The 24,854-nt window shown below is 42.9% G+C and overlaps 3 protein-coding genes and 1 pseudogene across 4 annotated transcripts; all 4 read left to right on the top strand.

Annotated features, from left to right (window-relative positions):
• Positions 1 to 9,519: 9,519 nt before the first annotated feature.
• Positions 9,520 to 10,510, top strand: LOC310826631 (olfactory receptor 4S2-like; the record flags this gene model as incomplete). Its single annotated transcript, XM_083701720.1, has 1 exon — positions 9,520 to 10,510. One exon carries the CDS (start codon positions 9,520 to 9,522, stop codon positions 10,456 to 10,458), a length of 939 nt encoding a protein of 312 aa, XP_083557846.1. The 3' UTR covers positions 10,459 to 10,510.
• A 5,134-nt stretch (positions 10,511 to 15,644) lies between these two features.
• Positions 15,645 to 16,568, top strand: LOC310826764 (olfactory receptor 4S2-like; the record flags this gene model as incomplete). Its single annotated transcript, XM_083702072.1, has 1 exon — positions 15,645 to 16,568. The coding sequence occupies one exon, from the start codon at positions 15,645 to 15,647 to the stop codon at positions 16,566 to 16,568; it is 924 nt and encodes a 307-aa protein (XP_083558198.1).
• A 1,106-nt stretch (positions 16,569 to 17,674) lies between these two features.
• LOC310851705 (olfactory receptor 4S2-like) lies at positions 17,675 to 18,460 on the top strand (annotated as a pseudogene). The gene has a single exon. The product of its transcript is annotated as an olfactory receptor 4S2-like (transcript).
• Positions 18,461 to 23,627: 5,167 nt separating this feature from the next.
• On the top strand, positions 23,628 to 24,557 carry LOC310851699 (olfactory receptor-like protein OLF1; the record flags this gene model as incomplete). The annotated part of the gene is made up of 1 exon (XM_083754353.1): positions 23,628 to 24,557. The coding sequence occupies one exon, from the start codon at positions 23,628 to 23,630 to the stop codon at positions 24,555 to 24,557; it is 930 nt and encodes a 309-aa protein (XP_083610479.1).
• Between the last annotated feature and the right edge of the window lie 297 nt (positions 24,558 to 24,854).

Genomic DNA, 24,854 nt, shown 5'->3' with positions numbered 1-24,854 from the left:
TCAAAAAGTGTGAAATAAGATTATGACTTTTACAGGGCTCAGCCATTAGATCTGAATCTGGAGAGGAATGGTTCCCTCCTGATACGGTTTCATTTTTTATATTTTAGTAAAGGAAGGACTCATACATTTGTGTTCTTGCTTAGTGTTCTTTTCTATGCAAATAAATCTGATTATACTCAGTTCTGGTGCCAGAGCAGACCACCAGGATAAAGTATATTATGAACTGCTTTGAGTTTTTTTAATCAATCAATCAGTATATAATTTTTATGGAATAAAATAAACAAATAAATAAATATTATATTCATTAGTACCTAAAGATAAGGTTGGCATATTTCAAACAGTAAAAACGAGGACACCGTGAAAGTTGTTTAGTTTTTTTTAATGAAAGGAAACCACCAAAATTGTTGAGCTTTATAAAGGAAAACCTGAAAGTTGTTGAATATTTTTTTTAAGGAAAACACCAAGAAAACTGAAGATCCAGGACAAACCACTGCCTTCTGGGAATTCCCCCCAGACATCACTTCCACCTTTGAAATCCTGGTAATGTCCGGGACATATGGCAGCCCAACCTAAATGCTTTCATGGAAAGAGGTGTGGCATTGAAATGACAAGAGGCTTTATTGTCTCTAGAAGCATCATCTGCAGAGGGAACGTGACTTTTATGTTAAGACACTACAGTCTTTTGCAGAGAGTTAGTTTTTTTTAATTAAAAAACCCCTAAAAACTAAAAGGATCTTTTTATTGAAAATGCTTGTTCAGGAGCTGCTTGGGTTGGTGGTGGGGAGGGGAAGGTGGAAAGGAGGGCAGGGCACTGCAATAAGGGCACTGTTTTGTTTTAAATTATTGTCATAGATTTCATGAAGGACATGGGACTTACTCTTCAGTAAGCACTTCAGCTTGCTGGGCAAAGCAGTTGGTTGGAGTGCTAGTTCATTTCTATATCTACTTGCAGGGAATGTTTCTCATCTTAGTCATGGAAAAGCTCTGTTTAGAAGCAGAGGCAGATGTAGGGCAGCACAACTGGTTCTCACACTGGGTGCCAAGCTTAAGGGGCGCTGCAGGGCATTGCAACTATGATGCAGTGAATTGAACAGAATGGAAAGTGAGAGGTGAGAGAGGGAAACAGTCTTTTACTCCAGTGTTTATAGATGGCTTTGCTGCAAATCCCCTAAGGATACAGTTTATAACCATAACATTCCTGTTGGCAATGCGTATGGCTAGCTGGCAGTGGGCAGGTCTACTCCATGCACTCAAACACACCCATACATGCACACCCACCCAAACTCATGCATTCACACATTCACACATTCACACATACCATTCATTTTATTTATTTATACTTTTTAAGACTGCATAATAGAAACATTGCTAAGTAGTTACCATAAAAACCACACACAATAAAAATGCAACAATGGCATTGCTGAGGAGTGGATAAAAAGAGATCACTACCACTACAACAACGCTGATTTTCTTTCCGGTGCCACAAGACTCTTAGCTGTGAAATTGCCTCCATGGGATGCTGCTCAGAGGGCCAGCAGAGGTTTAGTGCACAAAAGGTCCCAATGATTGATTATAGTCTCTTAGGAGGGAAGACTGGGAGAAGCTGCACACACTGGAGATAGGATAATCCTATATCCAATCAGAGTGCCTGGCACATGGACCAGTGACCTCACTTTGGTAACTTTCTGCCTCATTCGGACCCCTAGATACCTGGTCTGCCCTAGTCACACTCTTAAAAAAACAACTCTCAAAGGCTGTTCTGGACTTCAGTTTCATTGGGTTATGCGAACTGGTGATGAGGTGTGCTAACCATAGCACTTAAAGGGACAGTCATGAAGTAAGGGAATGCACATTGATCAGAGCAGAACAACAGCTAAGGCTGTTTGGACACTAGAATAGGAAATAAAAAGCACAAGACAAATAGCAACAATTATCCAAGCAAATGTAATCAAGCTACAAGAGGGGGAGCGAGATGAGACTGCAAGGCTCTTCAATCCACTCTGCCAATAGACCAGCAATATAGTTGACTGTTCTTCTGTTGAACTCTTTCCATTTCAGCTGGTGATTACAAGAACTCTGTAACTAAGAAAGAGTTCCTGAGTTGTTTCCCCCCTCATCCCTCCCAATCCATTTGCATTGTGTCTTTTAGATTGTAAACTTGGGGGCAGAGACTGTCTTATCACTGGGATTTGTAAACTGCTCCGGGAGGCATTTTTTGTTGAAGAATATGATAAAAAGTATTTCAAATGAATGAATGAATGAATGAATGAATGAATGAATGAATGGAGATCTTGGCTTTCACTTGCTGCTTTGGTGTTCTGTCTTTGTTTATTTGTGAAGGGCTAGCTCCATTAGATACTGAAATACAGTGCTACCTCGGGTTAAGAACTTAATTCGTTCTGGTGTTCTGTTCTTAACCTGACACTGTTCTTAACCTGAGGTACCACTTTAGCTAATGGGACCTCCCGCTGCCGCCACGCAATTTCTGTTCTCATCCTGAAGCACAGTTCTTAACCTGAGGTACTATTTCTGGGTTAGCCGAGTCTGTAACCTGAAGCGTCTGTAACCCGAGGTACCACTGGACCAGAATGAAAATGAAATCTTGCTCACACATTTGAGACATGATTCAATGTGGGTATCCACTCAACTCCTCTACCATGTTTCAGTAAGAGGCATTTCAACACAATGTGATGCTTCCTTTGAAGAATGAGTTATCAAATTGAAAGGTGGGGTTCATGCTGAGAACATAATTCTAGATTTCAAGTTAGAAACAGGCATTTCCCTGCACTCAAGCAAAGTGGGCCAGGAAAGAAGTGTGAAATCAAGCTGGTACAATATCCACTGAATATATGATATTATAGACTGAGATATAGGAAAGTTAGTGTGCCCATTCAGGTTTGGGCTTCCGAAAACGATGCTATACCATTGAAGTAAATGACAGAAAACTTATTTCAAAGCGTTCCCACTATCTGATTCCTTTTCATCTTTTTGTTGAAACCCCACCCTGGTATGGGTGTAGGATGAAAGAGAGAGAGTTTTCTAATTTTTGTTAGCTTAACAGTATGGCTCCCAAAGTCATACTCTGTTTGCTCAACCTGCTCCTAGAACATTCTGGATGAAGAGTCCCTGGCAAATGTTTGAGCACTAGGTGCAAGGAGAGGCTGTCAGGAACAAGACATGTGTTGGGAATCATCATCATCATCATCATTTTAATTGTATGCCGCCTTTCCACAGTTAAAAACAATGCTCAAGGCAGCTTACAACACAACAAGATTTACATAATTACAAAAGTCATAAACAATAAATAAACCACATCAAAAAAATACACAACCAAATAGAAATCGATTTACACATAAATCAAAATCTAAAACTAAGAATATGGCATTAATATCACAGTTTAAAATGACATAGGTAAAAAATAACTGCAATTTTAAAAAACCAACAAAAAACACTGGAGCCCTCTCTGCCCAGCAGTAGCAGTCCTTTATGGAGCCCATCAGGCCCCACCCTAGAGTGGTGAGTGACGCCTCCCTCAGGCGCTCAGCAGGGGAGTCCTCCTGGGCAGCAGCAGCCAATCAAGTTAACTGAGTGGCTGTTCCTGTACTGCGCACTTTCAGGTTGGTTGTGGAGGTGCCTTGGCCATTAGGTGGTGACTAAGTAAATGGGGATTGGTGAGGAGGTTTGGCTAGGGAGTTTGCATGCTAGCCAGAGGCAGTTGACAGGTCCAGTTATGGCTAGTGATGCAGCAATAAAACTGCTAGCACAATTGCAAAGCCAAACAGGGTCAGGTCTGGTTTCAACTTCATTGGGGGGCCATATGTTGAGATTCCTGCATCGCAGAGGGTTGGACTCAGGTGACCCTTGTGGTGCCTTCCAACTCTACTAATATGTGCTTCTAAGTTGGATGTGGGAGAGTGTTTGGGTGGTTCTGGCAAGGTTGGTTAGGTAAAGCAGTGCCAGCATTGTCCTTGGTCATGGTTTTGAGATAAATGGAGAGAGAGGATTTTGCTTAGGTATATTTAGAAGGATAGAATGTGTAGGGGAGTTTCTATGAACTAAAGCAACATCTAAGAAAGTATATAGCAGAAACCATATGCTTCTGTGCACTGAATTATCACAACACCTCTTATTAGTTATATGTTATTTATTTTGTTAGATTTCTTATCTGGCATTTACCATAGGTCCCAGAGCAGGTATACAACAATAAAATATGCATTTACAAAAATAAGCAAAGCATTTGCAACTATAAAACAAGAAAAGTGTAGAATAATGAGCTACATGAACCAATAGATGAGATGGATATAAAAGCAGCTCTGCTACTGTGTTGGTCCAGCTGGCTTCCCACAATGCATCTGGGATGCCTGAAGAGGAATGCTTCTTGCTAATGAGCACATACACAGTAACAGCAGCCTAAACTTGTGTTTAGTAAAGTGATTCCAGTTTACCCCAGCAGAAGATCAGGAAGTTGAGAGAGGCATTATATAAATGTGCAGTCCATAGTTACTCCAATCCAACCAGGGACCAAATGCAAATAATAAAATAATAATTTATTATTTGTAACCCGCCCATCAGGCTGGGTTTCCCCAGCCACTCTGGGCGGCTTCCACAGAAACCAAAAATACAGTAAAATCACACATTAAAAACTTCCCTGAACAGGGCTGCCTTAAGATGTCTTCTGAATGTCAGGTAGTTGTTTATCGCTTTGACATCTGATGGGAGGGTGTTCCACAGGGCGGGCGCCACTAACGAGAAGGCCCTCTGCCTGGTTCCCTGTAGCTTTGCTTCTCGCAATGAGGGAACCGCCAGAAGGCCCTCGGCGCTGGATCTCAGCGTCCGGACAGAACGATGGGGGTGGAGACGCTCCTTCAGGTATACTGGCCTGAGGCCGTTTAGGCTTTAAAGGTCAACCCCATCACTTTGAATTGTGCTCGGAAACGTACTGGGAGCCAATGTAGGTCTTTCAAGACCGGTGTTATGTGGTCTTGGCGGCCGCCCCCATTCACCAGTGTAGCTGCCGCATTCTGGATTAGTTGTAGTTTCCGGGTTACCTTCAAAGGTAGCCCCACATAGAGCGCGTTGCAGTAGTCCAAGCGGGAGATAACTAGAGCATGCACCACTCTGGCGAGACAGTCTGTGGGCAGGTAGGGCCACAGGCTGCGTACCAGGTGGAGTTGGTAGACAGCTGCCCTGGATACAGAATTGACCTGCACCTCCATGGACAGCTGTGAGTCCAAAATGATCCTTCAGGGGCACAGTTACCCCATTCAGGACCAGGGAGTCCTCCACAGTAGCCCGCTCCCTGTCCCCCAAAAACAGTACTTCTGTCTTGTCAGGATTCAACCTCAATCCATTAGCCGCCATCCATCCTCCAACCACCTCCAGGCACTCACACAGGAACTTCACCGCCTTCACTGGTTCTGATTTGAAAGAGAGGTAGAGCTGGGTATCATCTGCATATTGATGGACACCCAGTCCAAACCCCCTGATGATCTCTCCCAGCGGCTTCATATAGATGTTAAAAAGCATGGGGGAGAGGACGGAACCCTGAGGCACCCCACAAGTGAGGGTCCAGGGGTCTGAACACTCATCCCCCCACCACTTTCTGAATACGGCCCAGGAGGAAGGAGCAAAACCACTGTATGACAGTGCCCCCAGCTCCCAGCCCCTCTAGACGGTCCAGAAGGATGTTATGGTTGATTGTATCAAAGGCCGCTGAGAGATCCAGCAGAACTAGGAAACAGCTCTCACCTTTGTCCCTAGCTTGCCGGAGATCATCAACCAGCGCGACCAAGGCAGTTTCAGTCCCATGATGAGGCCTGAATCCCGATTGGAAGGGATCCAAATGGTCTGCATCCTCCACGTGTGCCTGGAGTTGTTCAGCAACCGCTCGCTCAATCACCTTCCCCAGGAATGGAAGATTTGAGACTGGGCGATAGTTGGCCATACTGGCCGGGTCTAAAGATGTTTTTTTAAGAAGCGGTTTAATGACTGCCTCTTTCAGCGGATCTGGGAATGTTCCCTCACAGAGGGAAGCATTCACCACCCCGCAGAGCCCATCACCCAGCCCTTTCCAGCTTGCTTTTATTAGCCAGGATGGGCAAGGATCAAGGAGACAGGTGGTTGGTTTCACGCGTCCAAGCAGCCTGTCCACATCCTCAGGGGTAATGGATTGAAATTGATTCCATGCAACTTGACCAGACAGGGCTCCAGCACTCTTCCACCCCAGCCCTGCTCCCACGTAAGTGTTTAGCTCCTTCTGAATATGAGTGATTTTATCTGCAAAAAAACTTTGCAAAGTCGTTGCAGGAGATCTTGGGGTCTTTGCAAGGCCCCGGTGGTAAAGGTGGTTCCTGCAAAGAGAAGCAGATGCCCCGTATGTACCCAAAGCAGAATGAGGAAATGCACTTTTCAGCATTCCCCCCTCCCCCCCGGAAGTGCTGTGCATGCAGATGATGGATTGGGCCAATCATATGTTTAGAAAGTCATCTGGTGGGTTAAACTATTCCCCACTCTTCTGTCCTCTCTGAACAGATGTTTGGCAGAATCATTGCTTTTTGAAGAAGGCTCTGAATAGATGCAGCCCTGGCCACTATGTGGCTACAAAGTTGGAGTGGGGCCAGCCATTGTTCTTAACCTCATTTATGAATCACAGACAATCCTGGAACAATTCAGAAAAAGTTGTGGATGCATCCCCCTTGGGCCTAATTAAAAGCTGCAGATAAAGTAGTAGTTACATTGTGATATGACATCAACTTTGGCAAGAAGTCCACAAAGCTAATAGTTATGCATCCTTTGGAGGAAATAATTTGGCCTCCCAGGACAAGACTGCTGGTGGAGCTTAATTGTTGCTGAAAGGAGTGGTTGGTCTCCAGGTGTTTGGAACCAAGTATGTATGCTTGAGATGATTGTAAGATGCAGTAATATACATGTAATTCCTTCTTACAGCTTCCTGTTTGGTGCAAGAAGAAGCTGAGTTTCATACATGGTCAGGTGGCACAGCTTTTCTTCCTTGGGTTGAAAACACAAATGTTTAAACTCAAGAATCCTGTGGTACTGAAGGTTGGTAAAGAAGCTCTAACCTTGTAGATGATGTAAATGTCATGAACTTCACCATTGCTCTAGTGCAGGCTTGCAGCAATAAAATGAATTCATCTTGAAATCAACAGGGTAAGCGTACTTAATTGCTTCTCACCTCTGATTTCCAAGTTGTGCACTCATTACAGTACAAATGAAAATAAAGGATGTTTCTGCAGCCTTGACTCAAAACAGAACATATTTGCTTGCTTGCTTATCAATCTGAGAACTAATGAGGACTGTTGTGCTGAATTTGCCTTTAAATTTTTCAGGGAGGTAACACAGAAAAAATATTGGGGAGAGTTTCTGGTTAGGAAGCCACTTCTGGGTTTGAATACAAGAAAGTGGGGAAGTCTGTGAGGTTTCACATGTCTTAGGGTACCTCCCTATGACCGGTTTATGTTGTATGCTAGGGTTGCCATGTGTCCTCTTTTTCCAGGACACACCCTCTTTTTTCAGGAGTAAAATTTCTGTCCAGGTGGATTTTTTTTTTAAATTTGCCAAAATGTCTTTGGCTATACTTTCTGGATGAGACATAGACATAACTGGTGGCTGAAGACTTGCTTTCCTCTTCTCTCCTCCTGCCCCCCTCAGCAATATATTATAGCTTCTATAGCCTACATATAGTAGCGTTATTAAAAATGAGAGTCGTCACAGCGACCTCTTTTTTGCTCTTCAAAATATGGCAACCCTAAATATACTGATTTATTTGTAGGGAGCATTCATCCTGATTTGCTTTTGGAGTGTTTATATGCCTTTCCATTAATTCATTCATTCTATACCCCTTGTGCATATCTCCATCAGCTTGCAGGAAGCATCCCACAACAAAACAGGAAATTTAGGTTTGTGCAATTAAAGTGGGTTAAACATTCTGTTGCCCTAGTGCAATGAAGCTGCTTTTAAAAAAGCAACAGACTTCCTGTGGTATGGGAAGTGATGGGTAAACGCATCGAAAAGTGTGGGATGAGCAAATGACTAAAGGGACGATGTGTCAAAACAAATCATGATGGATGCACAGTAAAGACCTGCCATAATCTAAGGGCTTGCCCACACTTCTGCTTGCCTATGCCTAGCAAGCAAGGGACTGAGTGGTTTTCTGCTTGTCCCATGCTTTCCAGTTACAGGACCGAGTGCTTTTGCCTTTGCCTTGTCACTTTCCTCCGGGAAAATCACTCTTTAGGACTAAATCAGAGCAAATGTCAATCTGGAGAAAACTCGATTTACGTTTTCTCTGATTCAGCAGTAAACAGCAGGTTTTCCTGGGGGGAAACATTAGCAAGTAGAAGGGTGGATGAGCCCTAACTTCTGTGTCAGTTCTGTACAAGCAAATCAGGATGAGTGCTCAAAAATCCATATCTATGTTTAAATTGGATTTGTTGCACTATGGGGACAGAGTACTTTAATCCACTTTAAATGTGGAAACCTGAATTTCTGGGTATGCACTTGAATCCTTCCTGTAAAATGCTGACTGTTCTGGAGGTACTCTTAAGAGATTTCATGAAAGCCATGGAACCTACTTTTGAGTAAGCGCTCCGGCTTGCTGGGTGGGGCGCTTACTCACTTGCAGATCAACTTGCAGGAAAGGTTTCTTAGCTTTCTCACAGAAAAGCTTTGTTAGAAGGCACTCCATTAAGCAGAACGGTATATAAATTTGAGAGCTTTTTCAAGCATTTCTTATACTCCAAGACAAAGAATTTATAGAAGGCTTTGCCATGGAATTCTACTCAGTTTTGATCCAGATTAGATTCCAATGTATAGTTAGCAAAGTAACAATTTAAACACGTTGCAGGATTCCCAAAAAATAAACCAGAGGCAATTGTATTTCATCTAGCAGAGCTTTACTGGTATTGAAGGCAAATGAGCATAATGGTCACAAATCCAATACATTCAGGATTGGTACCATCCATAAGAATTCCAGTTGCAGCAGACTTAAACTTACAATAACTTATAATAAGTCTGAATCTTAACACTAAGCATACTATGTACAGAACACCACACCAGACGGAAAAGAGATAGAAAGAGAGAGTGAAACCCAGGCTCCTTCTGGCCTCTTATTATAGTCAGCATGACCCTGAAGAATAGATAAGAGAACCAGTTTAAGCCAACTGTACTCAGCTTCTCTGCTTGTTTCTTTCACACAGAGAAGCTTCCAGAACCCTCTTGAATTAATTAGAATAGGAAAGATGAATACTTTCTGCACTAAGAAATGCAAACTGATCGGCTTTTCTATAAATCACCTACAGAATGCCACTGATTATCTCAGCAGAAAAATTGGGTTAGTAATAGCTGTTTTGGGGCTGAGTGGGGACACACACACACACACACACACACACACACACACACACACACTATAGTTGATCGCTTGCCATGCGATATATTTCTGGATTTCAATACTCATTAACACCAGACGTTACAGAGCAAACTCATCTCTTCTCATTGCAGGTGATGCAGAACATAAACAACGTGACAGAGTTCATCTTCTTTGGCCTCACCCAAAATGAACAGATTGAGAAAATATGTTTTGTGCTCTTTCTTTTCTTATATTTGGTCATTGTGTTGGGAAATCTCCTCATCATTGTCACGATCTTCTTCAGCTCCCGCTTGAGTTCTCCCATGTATTTTTTCCTCAGCTACTTATCTTTCGTAGACATATGTTACTCTTCCGTTACAGCACCCAAAATGATTGCGGGCTTCCTTGTCAAAAAGAAAACCATTTCCTTCATTGGCTGCATGACACAGCTCTTTGGGGTCCATTTCTTTGGCTGCACGGAGAGCTTCATCCTCACAGTGATGGCGTACGACAGGTACATTGCAATCTGCAAACCTCTCCACTATACCACCATTATGACCAGGCGGGTTTGTGGGCAGCTGGTGGCAGCCTCGTGGGTTGGAGGGCTCATGCACTCATTGTTGGAGACAATTGCCACCAACCAACTTCTGTTTTGTGGACCCAATGAGATTGATCATTATTTCTGTGATGTCCACCCTTTAGTAAGATTGGCTTGCACAGATACCTACATTATTGGTGTCATTGTGGTTTCTAATAGTGGAGTCATTGCTCTGAGCTCCTTTATCACCTTGGTTTCATCATACATTGCCATCTTGGTCTCCTTGAGGTCTCGCTCTTCCGAAGGGCGTCTCAAGGCTCTATCTACCTGCGCTTCCCACGTCACCGTAGTCATTTTATTTTTTGGCCCATGCACCTTTATGTACATACGTCCTTCCAGTAACTTTTCAGAAGACAAGACTGTGGCTGTGCTTTATACTGTGATCACACCAATGCTCAACCCATTGATCTACACACTACGAAATGAGGAGATGAAGAAGGCCATGAAAAAATTGTGGAGCCAAAAAGCGATTTCAAGACGGAGAAGAAGAATGTGACATTTATGTATTTTTTCATTTAAGCCATGTGAGTTGCAGTGATTAAAATAAGCAGTGGATATTGTGCTTTAAGGAAGGGCCGAGTAGAAGGTAGATTGGAATCTAGTCATAGTTTTGCAGTAGACCAGCAAGAATTTCTGATTCCCAGATTTGTAATAACAGCAAGAACAAAAATGCTCCCTCTTATTCCCAAATTATGCTATTAAATATGCTGATTGAAGTAACTCAGCTGTCAATTTGTGCTTAGATATGCAGATCATCTCAATTAGCGCTGCCCCCCCCCCCCGAGCTGCTGCTTTGTATCTAGCAGCCATTTGCAGATATTGGGCTCCATTGTAGTGCAGTTGCTAGAGTGTTGGACTAGGACCTGGGAGACGAGGGTTCAAATCCCCACTGAATCAAGGAGGTCACTGTCTCCCAGCCTATCCTGGGTGGTTGTAAGAATAGAATCAGGACGAGGGAAGAACCACACATAGCAGTCTGTCCACCCTTCTTTGGAGAATGACCTCTACAGGGTTGTATTGATCCGAATATGTTTTGATAGTTAAAATCTTTTCACTGCAGTTTACTGAAGTTTTGTTCTATAAAAATGACATCAATAACAACAAAGGATGATGAAGCACGTTTTTGCTTATGTTGTAAATCAGCAGCAGTTTCTATGATTATCAATATATTCAATATAATTTTCCAACAAGAGACTTCAGAGAGTTCTACTGGTGGCAAGAGTTTAGGATTTATTGGGATTATCTTTTGTCCATAGAAAAAATTCCTGCCATTGACCTTAAAAGCCATCTATAGTGTTTTCTTGACTAGTCGCTTTAATTTATGTTGTTTAGTTTATCTAACAAATCAATATGCCAAATCCTATCTATTGATCCTCACTCATCTGGTTTCCAGTTAGTGTTACCACTAGTCTGGCTGCTGCCAGAATAAGTGACATCATGACTTTGTGAGGGAGATCCTTGTTTTCCCCATCAAAGATAGTTAAAAGTTCCAGGGAGAGTTCTGTCTCAATATGGTGACCTGCCATTTTGCTACATTCTAGAAAAATGTTTCCTAATGTTTGTGTATTGCCTCTCAACTTCACCTATGAGCCTATGCCTTTACATTTTTTTCTCCAAAAGTAAGGGATCATAGCAACATATATGCAGCTTATTTTGGGGTGTGTGGTACCAATATAAAACTTTAAGTGGATTTTTCCTAATTCTTGCTGAAAATGATATTACTGTTTTCTTCTTCCATTTTTGTACAAAGTTTTCGTGCTTAGAGTATGACCTGAATTCCCCTCCCCATATTATCTCTAGTGTACTGAGATTATATTGCTTTGCATTTTGTGTTAACCAATACATTTCTGATACTAAATCCTTAACTTGTTCCTAAATTCAGGAATCATAATTTCTCCTTTTGTTAACAATCTTATTGCCTGTGCATCCACAATAGGCATAGCACTAAAATATAATTTTTGATTAATGTTGTGCCAAGAATGTTTAATTTTTAGAAGCTGTTATTTTATTTGTTGTCTTGTTTTCAATCTGGTTCCTCAATATAAATATTTAATGCTGTAGAAATATTTTCCTCCATTCATTAAATTAAATTAATTGATTTTTGCAATAAAAAAGTGTGCGACAACCCGATGGCTCAAAGTTAATGGTGAAACACCTGAAACACTTTTTGGCATATTTAATCCACTACAGAAGCATTACCTGGTGCCGGGGGGCCACTAGGTGGCGCATTGGAAGATGGCTGACAATAACATCTCTCCGACCCACATGAGGTAATTTGGAGGCTATGATGGGGGTAATTTAAGGCTGTGTGGAGATAAACTTTTGAACCAAAGCAATGTTTCAAGATGAAGCTGGAAAGCTAAGAGTTTTGGAATGACGCAGTTAAAAATGCCGTCGCCATTTTGGGAGGCATTGTTGGAGCTCTTGGGTCTGGGAGGAGAAATAGAGAAATAGAGTTGTTTACATATCGTGGATCAACTCCTCGGTGGGACTTAAGAGCGACAAATGCCAAATTTATGATGGAAAGAGCGATGTTATCTACGAAGGAGATATATGGAAACCATCTGGACTTAGTGGAGGAACCTGAAATCCACACAGGATTATTATACCTGCTTATCGGCTTAAGGAGACTAACAGAAGAGGTCGTAAAGGAAAAAGAGAAATTATATGAACAAGATATGATGTGGAAACGCCAAGATAAGACTGGATAGAATTATGAACTTTGTCTGGACTGATTGGGACTGATTTGGACATTAACACAGTAATAAGAAGATGATCTGAATCCCCCTTTGGATCTTGAAGTATGGGTTCCCCCAACAAAATTTAAAAATTTGGCTTTGTAATTTGGAATTTATGTGATGTGATTTAATTTGATGTGATTGGCCAGTTAATAATTTTTTTTTAAAAAAAAGAAGCATTACCTGGTGCCACCCAAGAGTGAGAAAATCTTTCAGGACAGCATCTATAGCAATTAACTTGAATGCAGTACACCTACATACTGCCTTGCTAAATCAAGATCAATGCATTTCCCCCAAAAATTGCTATTCCCCCCATTTTATTCAAAGACATTGGAAATATACAGACATTCATACCGCCAACTTTTTCTTTTTTTTGCAGATCTCCTTCATTTGCTCAGTATGTTCAATACTAACTGTTGATAGGTAACTTCACTCCCTTCCTCACTGCCACATCTTATGGTTCTTTATGGTTCAAAGAAGTCACCCCTTCAAAGAGAAGATGCCTTCAAATGGAGGGCTATTCTCTGCAATGAAGGACACATGGCCATTGTGGCTGATAGAACTTGAAATGCCTCCTTGAAATTTGTATCCTATGGTATCCCATGCTAGTGCAGCTCAGAGTAGACCTATTGAAGTTCATGGGCCTAACTTGGGACCATTAATTTCAATGGGTCTGCTCTGAGTACAGCTTGGTTGAATACAAACCTATGCATTAAAGAAGTTGAGTTGTTTCTCTAATGACTCATTTTCCACTGGAAGGCATCTCAATGCTCCTGGGAGCTTATTAAGCATCTTAGTGATTTGCTAAGAGGGCTTGATCAAAGCCACATGCTTCTAGGTTCTTAGAGCACAAGAGTGTGCATGTGTGCATGTGTGAGAGACAGAGAGATAGAGACAGTCAGAGACAGAGAGGGCCCCGTACAAACTTCAGCTGGTCTCCTGCTGCATTGCATCCAAGGAAGGCCGTCCAGGTAATAAATGAAGGACTGCAATAATTGATTTAAGTGTGTAGATTGCTGATTAAAGCAAAAAATAAAATAAAATGCCCGTTAGGACTCAAAGTTTTGTCCCCCCCCCCCCGTTATTCTAATTTTATATATAGCCTGTCTTGTTAACCATAAGGGCAAGGGAAGGTAACAGCATTTCCCCATCTCATTTATTCTCACAAAATCCCTGTAAGATAAATATTCATTAATTGCTTTGAAGAAAGGCAAGTTAAAAAGCAGTATATAAATTTGGGAAATGATCAAATTATTATTCCTATTTTACTGCCGACAACATTTATTTCCTTGTGGAAAGCGTGTACAGATTTTTTTATACATCCCAACAGAACTAAGTTAACATAGGGCCCAGTAAAAGGAGTGTATGAATGACATTCCACTGGTTCCGTCTCCCCAGGCAAGGCTCTGTTGGAGGTTTGTTAGGCATGCTTGTATCCAGTGCTTAAAAAAAAGAAAAGAATAAAATGTGCCGGTACTCACCATAAAGTTGTTAAAGTAAGTTCTACACTTTTAACATTGGGTGGGAGAAGGTCCGGTATTACATGCCCTTAAGTACCCCCACTGCTTGCACCCTAAAAGTTACTTTTCTTCAAAGATACAGTAGGGGTAGTTTCCTTGTCACTGCAATACAATGAACCTGTTGGATTTTGGGATGACACATTCAGCTCTTTGAAGGAACAGAACTTCCATTAGGAAAAACCGTGACATTCCATCGGGGTGAGAATGCTGCCATGTTGCTTTTTTTGTGTTGCCCTCTTGCTATTGTGGGAAAAGGTGGGAGGGTTTTGCCTGTGGATGGTTGTGGGCAAAAACTTCAAATGTGATTAATGTTAAATCCGTGTCCCCTATGCCCTTTTGTAGGGTTCCTGTCTTTGAAACAGCTGCATGCCAGTAAAAATGTGCAACTGGTGTGGATTTTCTAGTGATGTACCAACAGGTGATGTACCAAGTGTTAGATACAGCACATTATGTATTAATGTCACACCATGCACAACATGTCCCTATGATAAATTTCACTGATGTGCATGTCCCCAAATTCCTACTATAAGACCCTGATACAAAGAAGAACTTTTAATTTGATCTTGTAATGCAGGTTTCATAACTTGAGAAATGGGATGTCATTTCTGATGGCATAGGTTTGTCAAACACTAGTCATGAAAGATCTTTTAATTAAAGGCACAAAGCTTCTATCTATAAAAATATGATTCCAATGCCAGTTAATTCTAGGCAAAGTCCTCGGAATGCATTCAAAGAGATTGTTTGTTGCCCTGGTCACATTCTCCCCATAACTAATCAGCACTTCCACTGTTCACCATACAGTGCACAGTCCATTGTATACTGGAGATTTTAGGGACCAACTGCATGTGAGATGAAAAACACCACTCAGAAGCACATCAGACATTTGAACATTTTAATAGTATGTGTGCTCCCAATCCACATTTTTCACTGGGACCACAATGCATAGGGAGCTGAAGTTTAACCCTTCTCTACCCAGCTGTGAGCCATCATGGTATTAGGAAAAAAACTCTGATAGATGCTATGGGAACTTTCTCACTAAGACTAATAGCACTGCCTGGAGTGGGATTTTCATTGGGCTTGTGGATTACCCCCCCCCCAATGTTTTGTGATCCCAATGAAAACTGCCCCACTGCCTCTGCTCTTACATTTTAAAAAACCTTGGTGTCCTTCAAAGTGGTGTGTGCAGTGTCATGCATAGTTTGGCCCTTTGCAGTATGTGGCAAAGCTGCAGACAACAATGGATTCTCAGAGTTGTTCAGAATTAATGAAAGAAGGTTCATCCCACAAGATTTCTGAACTGTCACGAAAACAACTACAGTTTCCTCAGGTTTACTTAAAAATATCACTTTTAGTTGACTCTGTTCATTATTTTGTCTGATGGCAGGTTATTTTAATTCTGGATTGTAATCATCTCTGCTGACTTCATGGAGAACAGAAACAATGTGTCTGAATTCATCCTCTTGGGGCTTACCCCGGATCCAAACATACAGAAAGCCTGTTTTGGGCTCTTTCTGGTCTTCTACACAGCAATAGTGTTGGGGAATCTACTTATCATAGTCACCATCAAAAGCAGCTCCCGTCTGAACTCTCCTATGTATTTCTTCCTTAGTTACCTCTCCTTTGTGGACATCTCCTACTCCTCTGTTACTGCTCCCAAAATGATTGCAGATTTCCTTGTTGAGAAGAAGACAATCTCCTTTGTTGGTTGCATAATACAGCTATTCTTCATTCATTTCTTTGGTGGCACTGAGATCTTCCTTCTCACATCAATGGCGTATGATCGGTACATAGCCATCTGCAAACCCCTCCATTACACAACTATTATGAGCAAGAATGTATGTGGTTTAATGGTGGCAGGTTCATTCCTAGGTGGGTTTCTTCATTCAATAGTCCAGGCTCTCCTTACTATACAGCTGCCCTTCTGTGGGCCCAATGAAATTGACCACTATTTTTGTGATGTTCACCCTTTACTGAAATTGGCCTGTACCAATACTTACATTGTTGGACTCATGGTCATTGCCAATAGCGGCATGATATCTCTGACCAGCTTTCTTGTCTTGGCAGTTTCATACATCAGCATTCTAGTTATGCTGAGAACTCATTCTTCCGAAGGACGCCTAAAAGCCCTCTCCACCTGTGCTTCCCACATCGCTGTTGTGATCTTATATTTTGGACCCTGCATCTTCATCTACCTGAGGCCTCCCACCACATTTTCTCAGGACAAGAGTGTGGCTTTATTCTATACTATTATCACCCCTATGCTCAATCCCTTAATTTATACACTGAGAAATGAAGAGGTGAAAAATGCCATGAGAAAATTATGGAGCAAAAAAGTATTTATGGAGTGAGAAATAACAAGAGGTGCAAGTTTATGACTCTCATATGAACACTGGGGACAGGGATATTCCGCTTGCATTTATGGAAGTGGCTAATTGTTACATTGAAATCTGGAAAGGCAGTTTCCCTTAAGCTACTGCTGTGTTGGTTCTATTTTAGTAATTTTTACTTGTGTGTTTGCTCATTAAACAATCGGTACAGAGAAATTACCTCTCAAGGCATAGCTGAACCACTGATTGGGCTGCAATCATAGACATGCTTATATGACGGTAAGTGGAACTGAATGCAGAGGGCATTTCCTCTGAAAAGACATGCAAAGCTGGTGTCAGAATCCGAGAAATCTCAACAGGATGCCCTCTGTCGCTGCTGCTCTTTGCACTGGCGATAGAGATCTTAGGTATATACCATATTTTTCGCTTCATAAGACACACTTTTTTCCTCCTAAAAAATAAAGCGAAATGTGTGTGCGTCTTATGCACCGGGGCAAAAAGCAGATCGTGCTTTTTTTTTTTTAGAAAGAGGAAAGGGGGGGTTGAAACAAAGCCGCTGATCAGCTGATAAGCAAGCGATAGAGAGGGGAGATAAGGGACTCTAGCGATAAAGGAGGCTGCCTGGGAGGGGGGAGGTAAAGACAGTGAACTTGCAAGGAGAGGAGACAGGAAGATTAAATCAATGAGGAGAGAAATTAGAAGAAAAGGAGGAGCAAAAAATTGCTCCAGCTAAGGAAAAGACACTAAGGCAAACAACTGTTTTGGCTGCATGCGCAGCACCCAGAGCGCTGTGTAACATTGTGGACATTGTGCAATGCATCCTGTTGTGTGCGTCAAGCTGCCGGTTCCTTTGCTGGCTTTTCCGCTGTCGGCGCATGCTTTCAGTGCTGTCCAATGTGGGGTGCCAGTGCAGAACGATGAGGAATGCAAGTGGCATGGGAGGCAACATCTCCTGACAGGATCCATGTGCTCCTATTCATTGGGTTTTGTTGCTGCCTTTGGTGCTGTTGGCGCACGGCGGATCTGTGACAGAATTCATCCTCTTGGGACTATCCCAAAACGAGCAGGTCCAACAAGCCTGCTTTCTGCTCATCTACTTAGGGATTGTTCTGGGGAACCTTCTGACCATGGTCACTGTGCGGTCCAGCCAGCGCCTTCATACACCCATGTACTTCTTCCTTTCTGTCCTGTCGTTTGTGGACATCTGCTATTCATCTGCTGTGGTGCCCAAGCTGATTGCAGACTTGCTTGCCAAGGAGAAAACCATTTCATTTGTGGGCTGCATTGCTCAACTCTTTTCTGTGCACATCTTTGGTTGCACTGACATCCTTATCCTCACAGTGATGGCTTATTACCACTATGTCACCATCTGCAAGCCCCTCCACTACATAGCCATCATGAGCAGGCGAGTCTGCCATCAGCTGGTTGTAGCCACTAGGCTGGGAGGACTTGTGCATTCAATGGTCCAGGCTATCCTCACCATAAAGCTGCCCTTTTGATTGACCACTATTTCTGTGACATCTACCCTCAAGCTGGCCTGCAGTGACACCCACATTGTTGGAGTCTTGGTTGTTGGCAACACTGGGATGATTGCTTTGGGATGTTTCCTGATGCTGGTTGTGTCCTATGGTGTCATCTTATTCACCCTCTGCACACACTCCTCTGAGGGGAGGCAAAAAGCCCTCTTGACCTTTGCTTCCCATATCACTGTGGTGCTCATTCTGTTTGTGCCCTGCCTGTGCATCTATGTCTGTCCTTCTACTACCTTAGCAGTGGATAAAGTGTTTGCTCTGTTCTACACTATCCTCATGCCTATGTTGAACCCAATCATTTACTCGCTGAGGAATGCCGAGATGAAAAATGCCATGAAGAAGCTGTGGAGCAAGACACAGAGGCTTGGGAAGCCAAAATAAATTGGGTTAGTTCTCCTGTCCTTGGAATATTTGTAATCATCTGGCCTTTCGATTGGCATACTCAACAAAGATCAAACCTGTCTTTAGTGTGGAAATATTATTTAAGAAGGAGTTATAATTCAGAAAGAGGGACGCGGGTGGCGCTGTGGGTAAAAGCCTCAGCGCCTAGGGCTTGCCGATCGAAAGGTCGGCGGTTCGAATCCCCGTGGCGGGGTGCACTCCCGTTGCTCGGTCCCAGCGCCTGCCAACCTAGCAGTTCGAAAGCACCCCCGGGTGCAAGTAGATAAATAGGGACCGCTTACTAGCGGGAAGGTAAACGGCGTTTCCGTGTGCAGCTCTGGCTCGCCAGAGCAGCGATGTCACGCTGGCCACGTGACCCGGAAGTGTCTCCGGACAGCGCTGGCCCCTGGCCTCTTAAGTGAGATGGGCGCACAACCCCAGAGTCTGTCAAGACTGGCCCGTACGGGCAGGGGTACCTTTACCTTTACCTTATAATTCAGAAACACCCCCCTTTGAAGCCAGGGGGGCCGACTTATAAAAAATATTGGGGGGGCGGGGGCCCATACCGACTTATAAAAAATATTGGGGGGGCCCAAGACCTCCAAACCGCTGCTGCTGGGGGAACGAAAGGGGCGAGCCCCGGGCTGCCCCGACCTTAAGTGAACCTGTGAGGGCCCGCCCTTTGCGGCAGCCGATTGGCTGCCGCCATGGGCGGTGAATATTAATGAGCTAGGGGGAATCCCCACTTCTCGCGGGGCTGACGCCAGCCCCGCGAGATTGTTGATCGGGAGTGGCTTTGTTTTAACTCATTACTGAATGTATTTTAAAAGGTAACTATCGTCAAACAAGGAAAATAAAAAATACCAACATAATTTTGTGATTTTACAAAGCATAATATAACTAATAATTTTCTTAAATTATTGGGGGGGCAGAGCCCCCCCAAACGAATTTTTGAGGGGGCTTGGGCCCCCTCAGGCCCCATGGAGTCGGCGCCTATGTTTGAAGCCCCCCACTCCAAATTCAGATAATACTTTGGACATCAGCAGAGAACACATTACAGATTTTTTATGAGGATCTAGAGTGGCTGTGAGCTGGAAGCCTGTCTCCACCACAGATATATGCTTCAGACACAGGTGGTGAATCTCCAGTTTGCAGGCCAAACTTAGCTCACCGGCCTTCCTCATTTCATTTAACTTTTAATTTGTATACTGCCTTTCTATATTACTATATGCATGGCGGTTTACAAGCTGAAGAAACAACAAAGATCACACACATTATAACAATCTAATCCAATTCAAAAAAGTCATAATAAAAATTTAACTTCTATACAACTTATATCAAACAAAGTAATATTCAATAATCCATTAGAATATAGCAGTGCACAATGAAATTAAATATCAGCAAACAATGATTAAACAGAAATTCACTCTTAACAATTGCAATAAATAATTACTAAACTATAATCAATAAAAACATCAGCAAGTCACAATGCATAAAACACTGCAATACAAACAAAACCATGTAAAAGGGTTAAGTTGGGAAACAGTGACACACAATTCATAAGATGATGTTGATGATTAGTATTAAATCCTGAAATCCCTTTCTCCCCATTTGGATCACAAGGCGATTCTGGAAAACCCACAGCATCAGGTGTGGGATGGGTAAGGGTAGTGCTTCAAAGGAACAATTGGGAATTTAAAGTGAGCACCCCATTATTCCTTTGCTGGATGGGTGATGGGACTTGATGAGTGGTGGGCACCTTAGCAGCATATGGTGGGCACCATGACACCTGCAAGAACCATGCTGGCAAAGTCAGATGTAGTCAGTACTGAACTAAGGTAGCCCAACAGCCTGATGGAGTGTAAGGCAGCATCTCGTGTTCTTGGCATAAGGGCCCAAATTTAATCCTCAACATAGCATTAGCAGCTGAAAGGATCTCAGACCATACTGAAAAATGTGGGGCAGGGAGGAAGGAGGAGAACCGAGGAAAGAAAATCTCACCCTCTCCAAGACATTCACTTGAGGTGACATTCAAACCCAGGTTTGGCTCATCATGGTCCCCACACTGAGACCCCACCAGAGGTCTTCTGGTAAAGATTTTCCCCAGGTTCATCCACAAGATCAGACTCATTTTAATTCCCTGAAATCCTGTTTTGATTGATTTTAACATGCTTTTATACTCCCCATGTTAAAGACTTACTGAGGACTGTGTTGAACTATCACATGGTGACTACAAAATGTGATAATTCAGGGAAGAATGAATGGATGTTCCTGTGGGAAAAATGAGGAAAAAAAATATTGGTATTCACAAACTCTCTGAAGGAATTGTGCAACATGCAACCACTTTGAGCATGATTTAATTGGCTTCCTCTAGGGCCATTAAATGGGGGAAAGAAAACCTTCAAAAGCTCCCCAGATTTAAAAGTTGCTTGTAAAGCCTCTTCTTTCTGATGTAGCAGCAGTAAAGCATTTAGTGTTAATTAAGGCAATGCGTTCTCGTATTTTGAAATGGGATTGTACATCAACTAAGAGTGCTTCCAGACTGCTGCTATTTTTGGGGTGGGATTCAGTCCCACCATGGCAAATTGAGGCTGTGCAGTTAAAACTGATTTGGAGCCCATGCACAACAAAGCTACCGGTACTTTCCTGAAAGGTCAGACTTTTTGTGATGGAAAAATGCACTGGAAAGTGTGGGGTAAAATTTGCTTGGTGCAATCTTGTTGAATCCCTCCACAAACAAATCAGGCTGAGTGATCATTTAACAGGTTGTCTGGAAGTGCCTGAGAAATAATTATCCATGCTGTATCTTGATTTTGACAATTAAGAGCCATACATTTTTTTTAAAAAAAATAATAATTAAAAATGTTTCTTAATCACTGGTTGGAAGCTAACAGAGACCTGATCTGCATTCCCTGTGCTTTTGGTGAGGTTTAGAGTGGCAGACCTAGACACTTCCATCTTTTTGTAGGCAAGTGAAAAGAATGGATGGTTAAAGATTGTAGCAGTACGAGATAAACACCTGCCTAGCTTTTAAGGAAGGAACTCCACCAATCTTCATTTATTTGGAATCCAAATTTTCATGTAAGTAACAGTTTGCTCTCCTTGTGTCTAACCTACCATCTGGGTTAAGATTCTGGGAGGAAATGTGAGATGTGGATGTAACAAACCAACAAACAATTGATGGGCTAGTTTTCAGTTACCCAGGTTATGCCAGAATCTTGGCTAGGACCAGGGAATAACATCTAATGCTGCTGAAAGCCAGTTAAGCAGTGGAGAAGTAAATGTGGACACGACTAAAGCACTCCCATGCAGACAAAGCTCACATTTCAGCACTTCACTGGAAGCGAGTGAACATCAGAGTTGTGAGGTTGTGGCAAGGAGGATGAACTCCTGGCTGTCACTCAGGCTTAGGACATCAGACACTGTCTTCTTTCTTTCCCATTTATCTGTAACTGCAAGCAGGATACCATGGTTGTCCCACATTGCCCTGCTCATTTGGCAAAGAGGGAGAAATATTTGGCTGTTAACCTTGTTAGTAGCAGAATTCCCTGGGGCACTTAGTTTTACAGAGTGAGCTTGTAATATCCTTGTGTTATTACAATGGTCAGATGTTTCCAGCCTGCTTCTGCAGCTCTGTTTTCCCCATGAAGAAAAGCAAGCTTTTTGCATACACTCAGCTGACTAGCTAGCAACCCACTGAACTCAGTTTGGATTGAGTATTAGCATATAAAACTGCAAACTTTTCACTTGGTGAGTCAGGCAGCCTGTTCTCTATAAACAGGGAGCTTTGGCTGAATGAAATGGAACTATTCTGAACAGCTTTGTGCTTCAATGCTTAAAAGCACTAAAAGCTAAGTAGTAGTAATAATAATAATAATAATAATAATAATAATAATAAAAGTGTCCCATAACATGGTTAGCTCACCAAACAATGTGATGGGCTATACTGCAATGTGCTCTACGTGGGGCTACCTTTGAAGGTGACCCGGAAACTACAACTAATCCAGAATGCGGCAGCTAGACTGGTGACTGGGAGTGGCCGCCGAGACCACATAACATCGGTCCTGAAAGACCTACATTGGCTCCCAGTATGTTTCCGGGCACAATTCAAAGTGTTGGTGCTGACCTTTAAAGCCCTAAATGGCCTCGGCCCAGCATACCTGAAGGAGTGTCTCTACCCCCATCGTTCTGCCTGGACACTGAGGTCTGGTGGTTCCCTCCCTGCAGAAGTGAAGTTACAGGGAACCAGGCAGAGGGCCTTCTCAGTTGTGGCGCCTGCCCTGTGGAATGCCCTCCCATCAGATGTCAAAGACATAAACAACTATCGGACTTTTAGAAGTCATCTGAAGGCAGCCCTGTTTAGGGAAGCTTTTAATATTTGATGAATCATTGTATTTTAATATTCTGCTGGAAGCTGCCTAGAGTGGCTGGGGAAATCCAGATGGGCGGAGTATGTATGTATGTATGTATGTATAAATAAAATAAAATAAAATACAGAAGGATAAAAAACAGTTATTTATAGTTTTAAAAAACACAATGAAAACATAGGTGTTTATACTGAGGGTAAATATCCCATGCTTTTGAGCACGCATATTCCCTTTGACATATACATGCATGTTGTATCTTTTCAATGAGACATACAGCAGAAAGGACCTTTTCAACAGGCAGTGATAGAAGCAGAAAGCATTATGAGGGGAGGGCTGTATCTCAGTGATAGAGAATCTGCTTTGCATGCATAAGGTCGGCAAGGTTTACCTCGCCTGGGCTGGTTCACTCCAGCGGAGATCCCTCTGTGGGACGGATTGCGCATGAGTGTGAGTGTACCCACCCGCGATTTCCTGCGTCTGCACAGATGCAATTTCCGGCACCGCGGAAGCGAGTCCCCGCACTGCGCTGTGCCAGTTTAGCGCAGTGCGTGGGGACTCGCTGAGCAGGCGGTTCGGTTGGGGGTGGCTCGTTAAACGACCCCTGTGGGCCACTTGTGGCCCATGAGCCTTAGGTTGCCTACCCCTGCATAAGGTCTTTGGCTTATTTTCAGGTAGGATTGAGATTGTCCCCTGCCTGAAACTTTGGAACATTGCTGTCTTTCAACGTGGACAATGATGGCCCATCAAGATACCACCTCATTTGGCTGATCTACTCAGCAGAGCTCTCATTGCTCAGAAGAATGATGGAGAGAAATAGCACCACTGTGACAGAGTTCATTCTCCAAGGATTTATGGGAAACCCAACATTACTCTTCATAGTATTTCTTGTCATGTATCTTTTTAGCTTGATAGGGAATCTAGGGATGGTTGTCTTGATTAGGAGCAGTCCCCAGCTCCATACCCCCATGTACTTATTTCTGACACACTTTTCATTTATGGATGCATGCATAACTTCAGCCATTGCCCCTAAAATGCTGCTGAACTTCCTGGTGGAGAGGAAAGCCATTTCCTACAGTGGGTGCATTCTCCAGTTTTTCACATTTTGTACTTTTACAGATGTGGAGTCCTTCATCCTGGCTATCATGGCAATAGATCGTTATGTGGCCATCTGCAAACCATTGTCCTACACAGTCATCATGTCAAAGGCACTCTGTGTCTGGCTGCTCACTGGGGCATATGTTGGGGGGATCACGAGTTCTCTCATACACACGTGTGCATCTCTAAGACTGTCTTATTGTGGGGAGAATTCTGTCAACCATTTCTTCTGTGACCTGGCTGCCCTGATGGCTCTTGCCTGCTCAGACACATCCCTCAATGAGTGGCTTCTCTTAACTTTTGGCATCTTGGTTGAAGCGTCCAACATTGTGACTATCCTCACCTCCTATGGCTTTATAATCACAACTATCACCAGGATACACTCCGCAGGAGGCCGGCTGAAAGCCTTCTCTACATGTGCTTCTCACTTGACGACTTTTGCCCTGTTCCATGGCACCATCCTCTTCATGTACTTCCGGCCCAGTTCCAACTTCTCAATGGATACAGACAAAAGAGTCTCTGTATTTTACACTCTCGTCATCCCCGTGTTGAACCCCCTGATTTATAGCCTGAGGAATTCAGAGGTGAAGGATGCCCTAAGGAAACTGATCAGGAAAAATGTAAATCCTCACTGATTATTTTAATACTGTGGACTTGAGTAACTAAGTTTTGTGTATGTACGTAGGCTGGCTGCAGCGCTAGAAGTAAAGCCATAACCAGCAATGGCTGGTCTACTTGGGCAAATGGGGCCATGCCCCACCAACCCCCAGTCTAACTTCAGCCAGCTCTCCACCTGCTTGCCTTCTTACAACAGCCCAGGAGGAGGTACTGCCCATCAGCTTCATTCCCCTTATTTTAAATATTGTCCTTGTAGAGGGGAGAATGGAAGCAAAACTAGAAGAGTTAGCTTTGCCTGTTATTGGCTCTGGCTT

This window comes from Podarcis gaigeae (genome assembly GCF_964106915.1).
Source record: "Podarcis gaigeae genome assembly, chromosome: 1".
In the NCBI taxonomy this organism is placed as follows: Eukaryota; Metazoa; Chordata; class Lepidosauria; order Squamata; family Lacertidae; genus Podarcis; species Podarcis gaigeae.
This window is presented reverse-complemented; position numbering and strand designations above follow the sequence as displayed.